General features: G+C 32.0%; 2 protein-coding genes across 3 annotated transcripts in view; both read left to right on the forward strand.

The window, feature by feature from the left end:
• The window catches only part of LOC145312951 (uncharacterized), an 89,255-nt gene extending 87,773 nt beyond the window's left edge, over nt 1-1,482 (forward strand). Inside the window, exon 30 of the mRNA XM_080152162.1 lies at nt 560-1,482. Within this exon, the coding sequence (XP_080008288.1) occupies nt 560-1,482 (923 nt within the window). The remainder of the gene's footprint in view (nt 1-559) is intronic.
• Nucleotides 1,483-2,011: 529 nt separating this feature from the next.
• LOC145313037 (uncharacterized) overlaps nt 2,012-12,472 on the forward strand; it is a 48,977-nt gene continuing 38,516 nt past the window's right edge. For both annotated transcript variants that reach the window (XM_080152275.1, XM_080152276.1), the window contains exons 1-5: nt 2,012-2,264; nt 2,937-3,061; nt 5,025-5,123; nt 8,073-8,149; nt 8,553-8,704. In XM_080152275.1, the coding sequence (XP_080008401.1) occupies nt 2,039-2,264; nt 2,937-3,061; nt 5,025-5,123; nt 8,073-8,149; nt 8,553-8,704 (679 nt within the window). In that variant the 5' untranslated portion in view covers nt 2,012-2,038. The remainder of the gene's footprint in view (nt 2,265-2,936; nt 3,062-5,024; nt 5,124-8,072; nt 8,150-8,552; nt 8,705-12,472) is intronic.

Raw genomic sequence — 12,472 nt, forward strand, 5'->3', positions numbered from 1 at the left:
AACGAAAAAAGCTATCCGTTACGGACGGACGGACGGACGTACGTACGGACCGACCCTAATTATAGAAAAGCTTCGCTTTTAATAATATATAGGAAATGTAGATTTATGAAAATCAAAAGACTAGTGCCATTGATGGGAAAGGTTGATTACTTTTAGTTTTTACCAACTAATCAAGATTTACTAAAAGTCCCAAAAAATTTTAAGCAACGTCTGAGAGGACATGTTTCTTTTATAGTGCGATTTCCGAAATTGCACCCTTTGAAATATTATTTATTCATTGAAACTAAATGGTAGAAATCAGAGGTGGATTCTTAAAAAAAATTTGCCCCACTAATCGCTTAGTGGGGCAAAATTGTTTTCGTGAAAAATCCACCAAAATCACATAGAAAATCTACAAAAATTAGATAAAAACTTAACCCTTCTATGATTTTGTTTAATTTTTGTAGATTTTTAATGTGAATTTGGTGGATTTTTTTACGAAAACAATTTTGCCCCACTAAGCGAATAGTGGGGCAATATTTTTTTTAAGAATCCACCTCAGGACTTTAATTTTTTTCAGAGTTGCAAGAAGCACATCAGACAAACCAATCAATTGAAAACTTTAATGAAAACATTGCCAACCAATTCATTATTGTTCAAGATGCATCAAACCAGCAGCAGAACTTAGATAATGACAACTTAGAGAATGAAATTCATATTCATATGCCGGAGGAAGAGAGTGTTAATCAAGAGGTTAACACTAATGAAAGTGATCTAAATGTTCTTGCTACAAGAGAAGAAGATCTATTAGTTACTGGTGATGCTATTGAAGCAGGGAACATAACCGAAAATGTTCATAACCAAGTTTTAGTTGACAATGAGGGAACTGTTCTAACAACATTTGACATGGTAGCTGATAGTGATGGGGGTCTGAGATTGGTTGAATCTTCCAAACCATTAAATTTCACAAATGTAGATGAACCTAATATAGAAAATACTGTTGTGATTGTCTCATTGCCAATGGCAATTCCATCCTCATCAATGACTGCCATGCAGTCAGTAACGTCAAATATAACCCTAGAACCAACAGTAAATATGACAACATCTATTGCCTCTCATTTATCTGAGATATCATCAGCTTTGCCCACAGAAATAATGTCTACTTCAACCACTTCTATATCTGATACTGCTCAACTATCAACAGTATCATACTCACAACAAATTCAAATGGCTGATAATACTTTTGCTGTGGCTTCTAAAGATTCCAATAACGTCTTTGATGAATCTCTTGATGATTCCAGAGTTGATTCTGTCAGTGATCATGACAATGAATCAATACTACCCTCATCTCCTTTATCAACGAACCAACAGGAAGATATTATTGACTATGATAGTGATATTAAAACTGTTAAAATTCCATTGGATTCTAGCAGCCAACAAGGAAAGTGTAGATACATAAATGAATTTCTGTATATTGGAAACCCTAATTATATATTAAAATAAGAATGTTTGTTATATAAAGGGAGGAGTAGGTTGCCCTAAAAATTCGTAAAGGTGTGAGTTTTAAGGCTTAAAAATAGTAGTAGAACGATAATATTCACTAAATATGTGTATTTCTTATTGAAAAGAACTATACCTAGACAATTTTTTTTTAAAAGTTAACATACTTAAATTTTTATCGTTCTACTACTGTTTTTAACTAAAAACTCACAACTTTTAAGGATTTTAGCGCAACCTACTCCTCCCTTTGTTTTTCCTTTTTTTTATTGTAATCTTATTTCTTAGCCAGATGTACAATGCTTTTAAATTGACACCAATTAACTTAACCATTATAACTTACCATATAAGTTAATTATGAAACAAGAGAGGGGGGGATGATGTACCACTCTTTGTAATTAGACCTTAAACTCAAAGATATTTTGGTTAAGTTTCTTTGTGTTTTAGGCATGGTTACTTCTCATTAGGAACAAAATTTACAATAAAATCAACAATCCCAATACACTGTAATTAATTTATGTATCTAACCAATAAAGGATCATCCAAAGAAGAAATAGAGAAAATGATACACTCTGCCCTAAGATTGGAAGAACCAGAATCAAACACAAAATTTCGGTGTGGTGTGTGTTCCTTTGAATCTGCCTCCATTCCTTACGTGTTGGAACATTTAAAGACCCACCACGAGTTTATAACAAACAAGGATGAATTTATTTTGCCAATTAGATTTGAAGAGTTTCCCAACACTACTATTGAACTGGTTCAGGATAGTCAAAGAGAAAACAGTCAAGGTTGGTATCCTCATTTTTTTAAAGCGATGCTTTTCTGTATTTAGATTCTGTACGTCTGAACGTCCGTAATGGATAGATATTTTTGGTAATTTTTGCATATTAGAATTGTACAGAATTCTGTAATTAATTAGTTTTGCAACAAATTTATGTATAATTTTGATTAGACTTTATAAGATAATATTTTCCAGATTTAGTTTGGATGCTCTACATATATGTGTTAATTTTCATTCAATATACCGTTATAGTTTAAAGCTATGCTTCTATGGATGTTGTCATCCTTGTTCATAAAATAATGACAATTTTGTTCATAAGTAATGCAGCAATAACATGTTATAATATTACAACAACAACTTACAAAAAACGAACGATTAATCGTGAAATAGTAAATTATCGAAGAAATAGAAACAGCTTTATAGATACTCGAAAGTTTAAAGTAACTTTATATAGAAATATAAGGAAGAAATTCTGTAGATACTGCAAAGTTAATCTCGCGTTAAACTTGACGCATAACTTTTGTCGTGTTTATTCTAAAATGTGTTTATTCTAAAATCATGTAACTAACTCATTTAAATTAAGGTGACGTACGTCGGTCTTCCCCTTGTTAAACAGTAGCTGCGTTACCAAAACCTGTTTTAGGGGATTCAAATTATGATTTATTTTTTTTTGTTGTAGAAAAGTTGACGAGTTTTAAATGCGATGCTTGTGCAGATGTATTTTCAAATAATGAGGAACTTATGAGTCACAAGAAATGTCATGTAGTCAAGTATTATAACATACATAAATGTGAAATATGTAAGGTAAATATTTTCAAATAATGAGGAACTGATGAGCCACCAGAAATGTCATGTGGTCAAGTATTATAACATACATAAATGTGAAATCTGTAAGGTAAATCTAAATTGTTTAATACGGGACGGCATTTCTATGAAGAAAAAGGAAAAAAACAAGTTTTAGCGTTTCTCTCAAAGTGACCTATTGAGCATATATTTTCCCTCTCTTATTTTTAAAATAAATTAAAAATAAAAGGGGGTAGTTGTTCATTTGGCCCAAGTAGGCTAGATTGGGTATTAGGTAGTCAACAGATCTATAGTATAGATGTATATACAGACAACTACCTCCCTCCATTTTTTAAAGACCTGTTTCGTCTGCTTCTAAATTATTTTCTGCTACTTAGCTGTATTAATATAAGCGATACCATTGGTTGATTTTCAATGACCCAATAGGAAGGTTGCACAAGACGATTGCGCTGGGGAGATACAGTTATTTAATCCTTTCTCCCTCTAGTGTTTTACTCTAATGGGTAGCCCAGCAGGATTATGGCCCCCTGCAAGTTAAGGCATAGGAGAAAAAACTAACCCTCCCACATTATTTTCAACTTATCATAAGAAAAGGGAGTTGGGTATTCATAATTAATAGACATTTTTTTTGGAAAAGCACCGATGTTTCTGTTGTAATAGACAAAGAGACGCTGATTGATAAAGTAATACATAGAGTAGCCTCGCTTCTAAAACAAATATTTTATAAAGAGCACCAAAAAGAATTGTTTGGGTGTTATGTGAATGGCAAAATATTTGCAAACAGAAAATTTTTGTGTCCTGTATTAAAGAAATGTTCTAAAAGTTCACAATTGAGAAAAAAATCTTCCAAGTATTTTTGAATTATTTGATTTCTAGTACCTCCCCCTCCCAACCTTTTTTTTTTGTTAGGATGGGGAGGGGGGGGGGTTATGTGGTCTAATAAATCTTGGAGGATTACTTCGATTGTTAGAATGTATTGTATTGTATATGGCAAAATATTTGCACACAGTAAATTACATTCGCAACCCACACATTCATACGAGGAAAGGGAATCTAAAAGAACATTTGCTAAAAGATTTCTTTTTTTTAAAGTACAAATATTGCCATTGTTTTTAAGCAGTATTGCGAAAAAAAATCACAAGCTACTAAGTTAAAATTTAACTGCCCTAGAAATAGTGTAGATTCTCTACTGAAAAAATTCTTTTCAATTAAATTAAATATCATTGCCAAGTCTAGACAACTAAGTTCCAAAATTGTAAGCTGAGCATTCATTTATTATTCAGAATTCTATCCCCTTTCATTTGGCAAATCGGCAAATATTGATAATATAAAAGTAAATTGATTTTATGAAAAGTGTGTTTGATACAATTTTGCTAAAGGGGGGGGGGGGAGTTCTTACAGTTTAGCGTAAACAGTGATAATAGGCTTTGTCTTTGAAGTGAGAGGATAGGTTATTTCACTCCAAAGTGCCAGAATTACCCCCCCTCCCCCTCCTTAAAATAATTTCTGATAAATTATTTCTTATGTTTAACTTAACATATAGGTTAGGGTTACGGGTGTTAAAGTAACATTATTTTATCAAGCTGTTTGTTAATAATTTTTCTATGTCTGGCGCGTGACATTTGTAGTTTAAGTTGGTTTATATTCGTACCAAGCAATTAAAGTCATACTTAGTCGCAAAGTTGCTCTACAAGTCTTGTTGGAGACTTCGTCATATGTTTCATGGATTTTTGTAAGAAAAAATGCTTCCAAAAGCAATATAATTTTGATGGTTGTTTTTATAAAGGTGAATATAATATGGGGCCCAACACAGGCTTTACTCATTACTAAGCTTAGTCAGGTCTTCTTCAAAAAGGTCGTGCAAACAAAGAGTTGGTTGTCTGTTGAATGTTACTTCGAAAACCTAATTTCCAAGGTGTCAGGACAGATAAGGATATTATAATAGCACTTGTTTAAATTTTAGGCTGAATTTCGTACCAAGAGTGGATATGTGCGGCACAAGAACGTGCATGTCAAGAGTAATTATCACTGTGGACATATTGACTGTAATATGGTTTTTAAGGTAAGAATATCCTTAATGAAATATCCGTGTATAAAAGTACCAAAGGATCTCGCTAACCGATATGGTTCTTCATTACAAAGAAGCTTCTCATAGGTCTTGGGAAGGTTTATAACTATTTTGGGGGAGTGCACCTTACCGTCTTAAGAGACTAAACAACTGCGGATTAATTTTGAGTATCAGTTATCCGAGTCTAAATTCATTTACGTGCGAATACTGAAGTTTGGTTTAAAATTCAGCTAATTATTCCGAAATATTACTTTAATTGATTTCTAAAATAAATAATTTTGTACTTAACATATTTTCTAATTTATTTTCATCCTAAAGCGCAGTTTATCTTAATTTCCATTCTTCAAAATCAGAGGCGTGCAAAAGGGGGGTGTTTCCACCTTCCTGACAAAATTAAGGGTGGTTGTCACCCTTCTGATACACCCCTTTAAAATGCTGAGGAAGGTATCAAGAAAAAAGTCACATAGATACATTTAAGGGGGACTATGAAAATAATAATGCGATGTTGTTGGGTTGGACACCTAGGGGTTTGTATCCCAAGTAGGATTAGGCCGGATAATAATAATAATAATAATGTTTATTTGGTGCTGCCAGGTACCCCCCAGCTTAGGAGATAGCACATACAATACTCTAAATTGCTGCTATCTATCGACAATTTAGAGTTTACATTATGATGTTTAATCTCATACAAAAAAAATAAAATAATATTGACTAAGAGTTTAATTATTAACGTAGTATAAATTGGTGGAAAAGAAGGAAAATTTTTAGGATATGCACCAGGAGCTACAGGAGTACTATCTTGACCAAAATGGGGATAGTGTATTTGATTCCTGAAGCCCCTTTTTAGGAAATACGAAAAGAAATAAAAAGAATATGAAACATATTAAATGTGAAAGGGAAAATTGAAACTTTAATTTAGTTAAATTGAGTTGTAAGGATGGTAAAAAAAAGAGGAAAAAAAACACAAATAAACATTTATATTATGTAAGAGAAATCAGTAAATAATAAGAAAGATGAAAAAAAATAGATAAAGGAACTTAGAGAAAAACAAAACAAGATAAATCAAGTATAAAAGCAAAGAGAATAAAAAAGGAAAAATATTAAGATAGATCATTGTTGTATATAATTTTAATACCATATTTTAAATTTTAAAATATCATTGAAGATTAATAAGTAAAGTTTTTATTTAAAAAAGAAAGGATATCCGGTCATTTTCAATATCCGACCGGATACCGGATACTGAAACTATCCGGATATCTAGTAATTTGTCGGATATCGAACATAGGCCAGATATCTGGCCGGATACTGGATATCCAGCATTAGAAATCAGCCGGATATCCGGTGTCTGGTATCTGAACAAAAAAGTATTTAGCCCAACCCTAATCCCAAGTGACTATAAAATAACATCCCTCTTGTTGTTTGCATCACCCCCCCCCCCCCCCACTGAGTTAAAATCCCCCTACACTCCCTTCTGTCAAAACCCTGTGCACGCCACTGTTCAAAACTGATAATCGGATTAAAAATGATTAATTTCGATAAAACTATTATCTCAATAAATTTGGTTGAACTGCTATTTATCTGTTCATAAGAATTTGAATTTTAAAATTCTTGTTGAACGCGAAGCTTTTCTATAATTAGGGTCGGTCCGTCCGTACGTCACAGTTAGCTCTTTTCGTTAATTTAAACAGGTTAGAATTGTCCTATTGATTCCAAACTTTGCTTGATGATTTTTGTAGTAGTTAGGTACAATTTAGAAAGCGTAGCAACTCTATAATCAATACCAGAATGTCCGTATGTCTATTTTAAACTTGTCTATTTTTAACTTTTTTGACAAAAAAATTTTGTATGTTAAAATTATCCGATTCTTCTGATTTTTTGAAAACTGATTCCTATTTCAACAAGGTACGATGTTATAAGCGAAGCATCTCTATAAACAAGTCCTAAAATGTAAGTATGACCCTAAACAGTGTCATCTATTTATGCAGTTTTGCAACCAATTTACTTACAATATTGTTTGTACTGATGCATTTAATATTCTGCTAATTCAGTTCTGACAATCTACATGTGTAAACGTTCCATTTCATAGCTTTACTTTTATTGATGTTTTCATCCTTGTTATTATATTGTTCTCTGTTTGTACGTACATAGGGTTAAAGAGATTGGTCTATGGAAGATAAATCAATCTTATTTTTAAATAAAAAGTTTAATTCGTGTAGTTCTAAAATATTAGGGGGTATAATATAGTAATGTCTTGTTAATATTTTGCTTATATGAATAAAAAGAAAAACTGCACTTAACTAATATGCACACTTTATGTACCAATTTATGTCATCAGATTGTTCAATGTTTTCCTGTTGGTCTAATTACAGGATTAACCATCTAGACTTGCTATATTCATTGGACAAAATTCATTTTCAAATTACAACTCTTTTAATTGCTGGTATGCATATAACCTGAAGCGTAAATAATCTGGATGTTCAATATTAGATTTTGGTTATTTGATCTTGTCAAATAAAGGAGCATGGAAGGGGAACCTACTATATATTACTTCTTTTAATAATATTCAAATATATTTTAAATAGTTAAGCTAATCTATAAATAACTTTGTGTGTCCGTCAGTCAGTTAGTAACGCCAAGGGTAATAGTGATTTGTTCGGCTGCTATAGAAGATTGACAGCTAAAAATTTTCGACACATACGCATCTAGTCTATTTGTCTGTCTGTCGGTCGGGCAGGCTGCAAAGGACATCAACTTTTTAAAGATTTTATTTAATTTTTTATATTTTTTTTGCATATTCTCTATCTTTTCTTTGCTATGATAACTGAACATCTGCCTTAAATCTCTTTGTCCGTTTGTCAATTTCATGATTTTTAAAATATTCGCTACTTCGTCTTTTTCAGACTTGGAACTAATACCTCCCATTATTATGTTCTTTGTTTTTAGAATCTGAACAACCTGACAAAGCACAACATGACCTGTCATGGAGGGGATCCCGGAGAATTTATTGATCTTCATACCAGGTTGGTTTTGTTCAGGGTAGGATCCCCGTAGGGGTTAGTGCAGTTGGTTTCATTTAGTAAGTGTATCTATCTAGCAGTTATAGTGATAGATAAGTGTGTTTGAGAGCAGATACGCATTAGCAATCACAATTTTTTAAAAAGTTGCCTTGGTCTATCTGAAAGAAGCCCAGTTCTCATTGTAAATTATAATCACCGCTTTACATTTAAACGGCCAGACAAATAAAAACTTTGTAGTCATATAGAAGAGATTAGATTGTCATTGGTCACGTGAATCTTTACAATATTCTTTAGATGCCTATATAATTTAACATTCAAGTAAATCACATTACCTCCATAAAGATTAGCATATAAATGAATAAGGTTAGTTGGCTTATAAAATATTATTAATTCAATATATTTCTAGACGACGACTAGCCTCCCAAATGAAGTTATCTGACGAGGAAACCAGAAATCTGGTTGGTCTGCCTGTTAAAGCCGGTAGTAGCCTGTCTGAACAGATACTCATTGAAACACTTTCTGAAAAGCATAGTACCTCACCTCCGAAGAAGCAAAATGGTAAGTTTTTAGTAATGGAAATTGGGAATTGCGGTTGTATCAAAGAAAATAGCATTAAATCACCCTAAGACATTTTTAAAGCTTTCCTGATAGGTACAACCCATTTGGACCAAGAATTTCCAAGATTTTTTGTTTCAGACATAAAATCATTACTACTTAATATCATGTGATAAATGGAAAATAACGGGGAAGTGCACTTTTTGGGAAAGCACCCTAAGTTCATCTGTAAGTGACTGTGTCTGTACGTCAATTGTCTGTAACGATAGTTTGTTAATTTTATCTTCCTCTCTCCTACTTTATTTTTCCCCAGTTCTTCTATTTTTCCTTCCTTGCTTCCTTAGCGCATTTTCCGACATACCAACAAACTAAATAAAGGAAACTGGAGTAATATCTTTGCTGATATGAATCCTTATACTAAAGTAACAGGATGTTTGTCTGTACCGAAGGATCTCGCTAACAGCTGAACCGATCGGGTTCTTCTTAACAAGTTTTTTTTTTTTTTTTTGGGGGGGGGTGTCCCACCCCCCAAGAAAATAGTTACAAACCTTCCCTATGAGACCTATTAGAAGCTACCCTGTTAAGGAGAACCCGATCGGTTCAGCGGTTAGCGAGATCCTTCGGTACAGACACACAGATACACAAGCAGACAAACATCCTGTTACTTTAGTATAAGGATAAGGGAGGAGGGGCTGAAGTATAATCTTAAAACTAAAGGGATAATATTATAATATGATGAAAATGGTAGAATCTTGTTTTTATAATGAATAAAGATGTATTTTCCTTGTACTAATATTTTTAGTAGCAAAGCTACTCTATTATTTACTTTGTATGTAAAATGGATTTTCTTGGCTGCTATTAAAGATAAACATCTGAAATTTTCATTGAAGTTTCCTATGATTTATGCGCATCTAGTATATAAATTGTTTTATCCGTCTCTGTCTGTCTGTCATACTTCAAAAGACAAAAACCTTAATTTTAAAAGGTTTCGTGATTTTCTTTGATTTTTGCTTACTACCTCCTTTTTTTCTTTTTTCTCTGCTATGACAACTCAATTTTGTACTTTTTTCCCTTCAATGATTGTTATGCCTAACTACTTATGGATGTTGTAATCCTTGTCATTTTTTCGGAACTCTAAAAAATAGGAAGTCTTTGGGGTTTATATATTATTGAAAAAGGGAGGGGGGCGGAAGTGACACTTTTTGAAACCAAAACTTAAAGTCAAAGGAACTCAATTAAATAAAGAGTTACAGCTCTGAGATTTGGCATGGCAGATGATTGAGAACTGTCTAATTTGGCAAAAAAATGCAAAAAAAATTCGGCGGCAATTTTTGGGGGGAGCGGCGGTTCCACCGCCGTTTATTCACAGATTATTCAAATTTCAGAGCTGGAACTCTTTATTTAGTTGAGTTCCTTTGACTTTTGGTTTTGGTTTCAAAAAGTTTCACTTTCGTCCCCTCCCTTTTCCAGTAGCCTATTAACCCAGCTGGACAATATGCTTGAATAAACTTAAAAGAAGGAATTAAGTTTAATATTTACTTTTTTCTATGTCCCCGAATTCTAGGAATGATTTGGTATACCTATAGTACAAAATAATGGGACATGGACAATAGTGTGACCCAAATGAAGGTCTAAATCGCTTTTCAATGTGCGGAATGTAAAAATAGGTTATGTATTGTTTGTAGATTTTAGCCCTATATTTGATTTTAAGAAAATATCTATCGCTATCTCGTCAAATGCATATTTATTTTCACCTTTACTTCCCCAAATTAAGAATGCCTTACACCAGATATAAAGCAAAACATCAAATTTTCTGTCTGTTTGTTTACAAACATTGAAATAAAATATTAAAATCACCAGGAATAAACATATGAAGAAAGAAAGTATAAAAATTTATTTTTGTACAATTACAATAATTTGGTAAAGCTAATTCATACTGCAAAATCATTAAGGAAAAATAATTAAAGATAAGCCTTACTCTTTATTCCTGGTTTATTAAAAAACAATCAAATTATTTTTTGCAATATTAATTTTTTTATTAGTATGCTTTTTTTAAAAGTTGAATATAAGAATAAGTATATTACATATTTTTTTACCTTCATTTAATTTTTTATTTTAGTAAATTGTCTCTTTATTGGCGACAATGTCTGTTGAGCCATGAAATTTATTAAAAACACTTTTTCCTATTTTATGTCTTTAAAATGTATTTTTTTAGAGTTTTTTATCATTTCTCTTCTCATTAGACTAATAGCTACTGTTTTAGTTCAATTTCTTACACAAATTATCAATTTAAATAAAACAATGTTTTTAGACGTTTTTTGGAATTATTCGGCAGGAATGGCGGTTCTGCCTACTTTTTATAATTGCTTCATATTTGAACTCTTGTTACATTATTTTAGGTTGGCAGTTCTTTAATTATTTCTTGTTAAAATCATGAAAATATGAAGTTTTTAATAAAAAGCTTAAGATTGAAATTTCGAGATCAATTTTCATTGTAGAGAGGTCTAGTTTTCACTAAAAGGTCTACATTTGAGCCGGTAACAACTTCAAGGTAACCGCAAATTGATATGGTAAAGATTTAAAAATTCATGTTTTTTTGGGCCAGTCTAATGGACAAGTATTCTGAAACATGATTTTTCTAAAGATGACATTAGGAGTGGGGCTTCTTTGCATATCTGCAACCTTTTGTCAAAATTCATCTATAATCTCGGTAACCACTGAAGCTATTTAAGCTATTTTCTTGGGGGATGGGACACCCCCAACCCCCACAAAAAAATAAAAATTTCTCCCCTTTCAAAAATTTTTTTTTCTCGAGAACACATTAGACTATGAGCAGCACCAGTAGTACTTTATTTATTTTTTTAAAATTATCTCTTGGCGCAAAGCCCCTAGAGGCTAGGGGCAAAGCCGCTAGTATTTCTATAATTCTCTTATTTCCATTAACTAAAAAGATATATTATTACATTTATCTCTAAACCTAGGTACAGACATTCAGATTTATATATTTGTATCAAAAGGACGTCGCAATACCTACATATAGCTAGATATGAAGTTTAGCTGTTTGGGAAGTTTTATTCATACCTTGATTATGACCTCTACAATAATGACACAACTTTTTATTACCTACGCTCCCAACATCTACTGGATCTGTATTCGAAGGAGTTTAAATCAAACGAAGACAATCTGAAAATAAATAAGCCTAAAATCATCAGTTAAACTTAATAAAATTGAGAACTTAATCTGTTCGGTAGTTATTAAGATCTTAAGCTTCATACGAAAAACCCTAATAATAGAATTGTATATCATGATATCGCTTCCTCTCTCACGTATAAAGTTTCTTAGTAAAACTGTCGAAAAATGCTGATATTGTCATCTGATTTAGCATTCAATAATAAGATTAGTGCAGCCATTAAAGGAATTGGATATTTAATAGTTTTGCAGAAAAAATCTGTATTACTTGATTAAAGAGGTTATAAATAATTTTTGTCTTAAAATTGTTTGTAACAAAACAAGGATATCAACAACTATAAAAAGGAAACTCAGAAATCTGTTGCAAAATTGCTTAAATACAGGATACTGTTTAATTAAGGAAAACTTTCATTTTTAGAACTTGATTATATATAAAGTTGCTTTGTTAAAATCATTGTACCTTGTTGTCCATGGAATCATTGTTTTAGAAATATGCATGAACGTAAGGACGCACAGAACAAAATTATAGAAAATCTAAGCTTTTAATAATAGTGTAGCCATACTAGAGACGTTAAACATAAT

This window comes from Acartia tonsa, chromosome 3, assembly GCF_053477335.1.
Source record: "Acartia tonsa isolate MP-2025a chromosome 3, ASM5347733v1, whole genome shotgun sequence".
Taxonomy (NCBI): Eukaryota; Metazoa; Arthropoda; class Copepoda; order Calanoida; family Acartiidae; genus Acartia; species Acartia tonsa.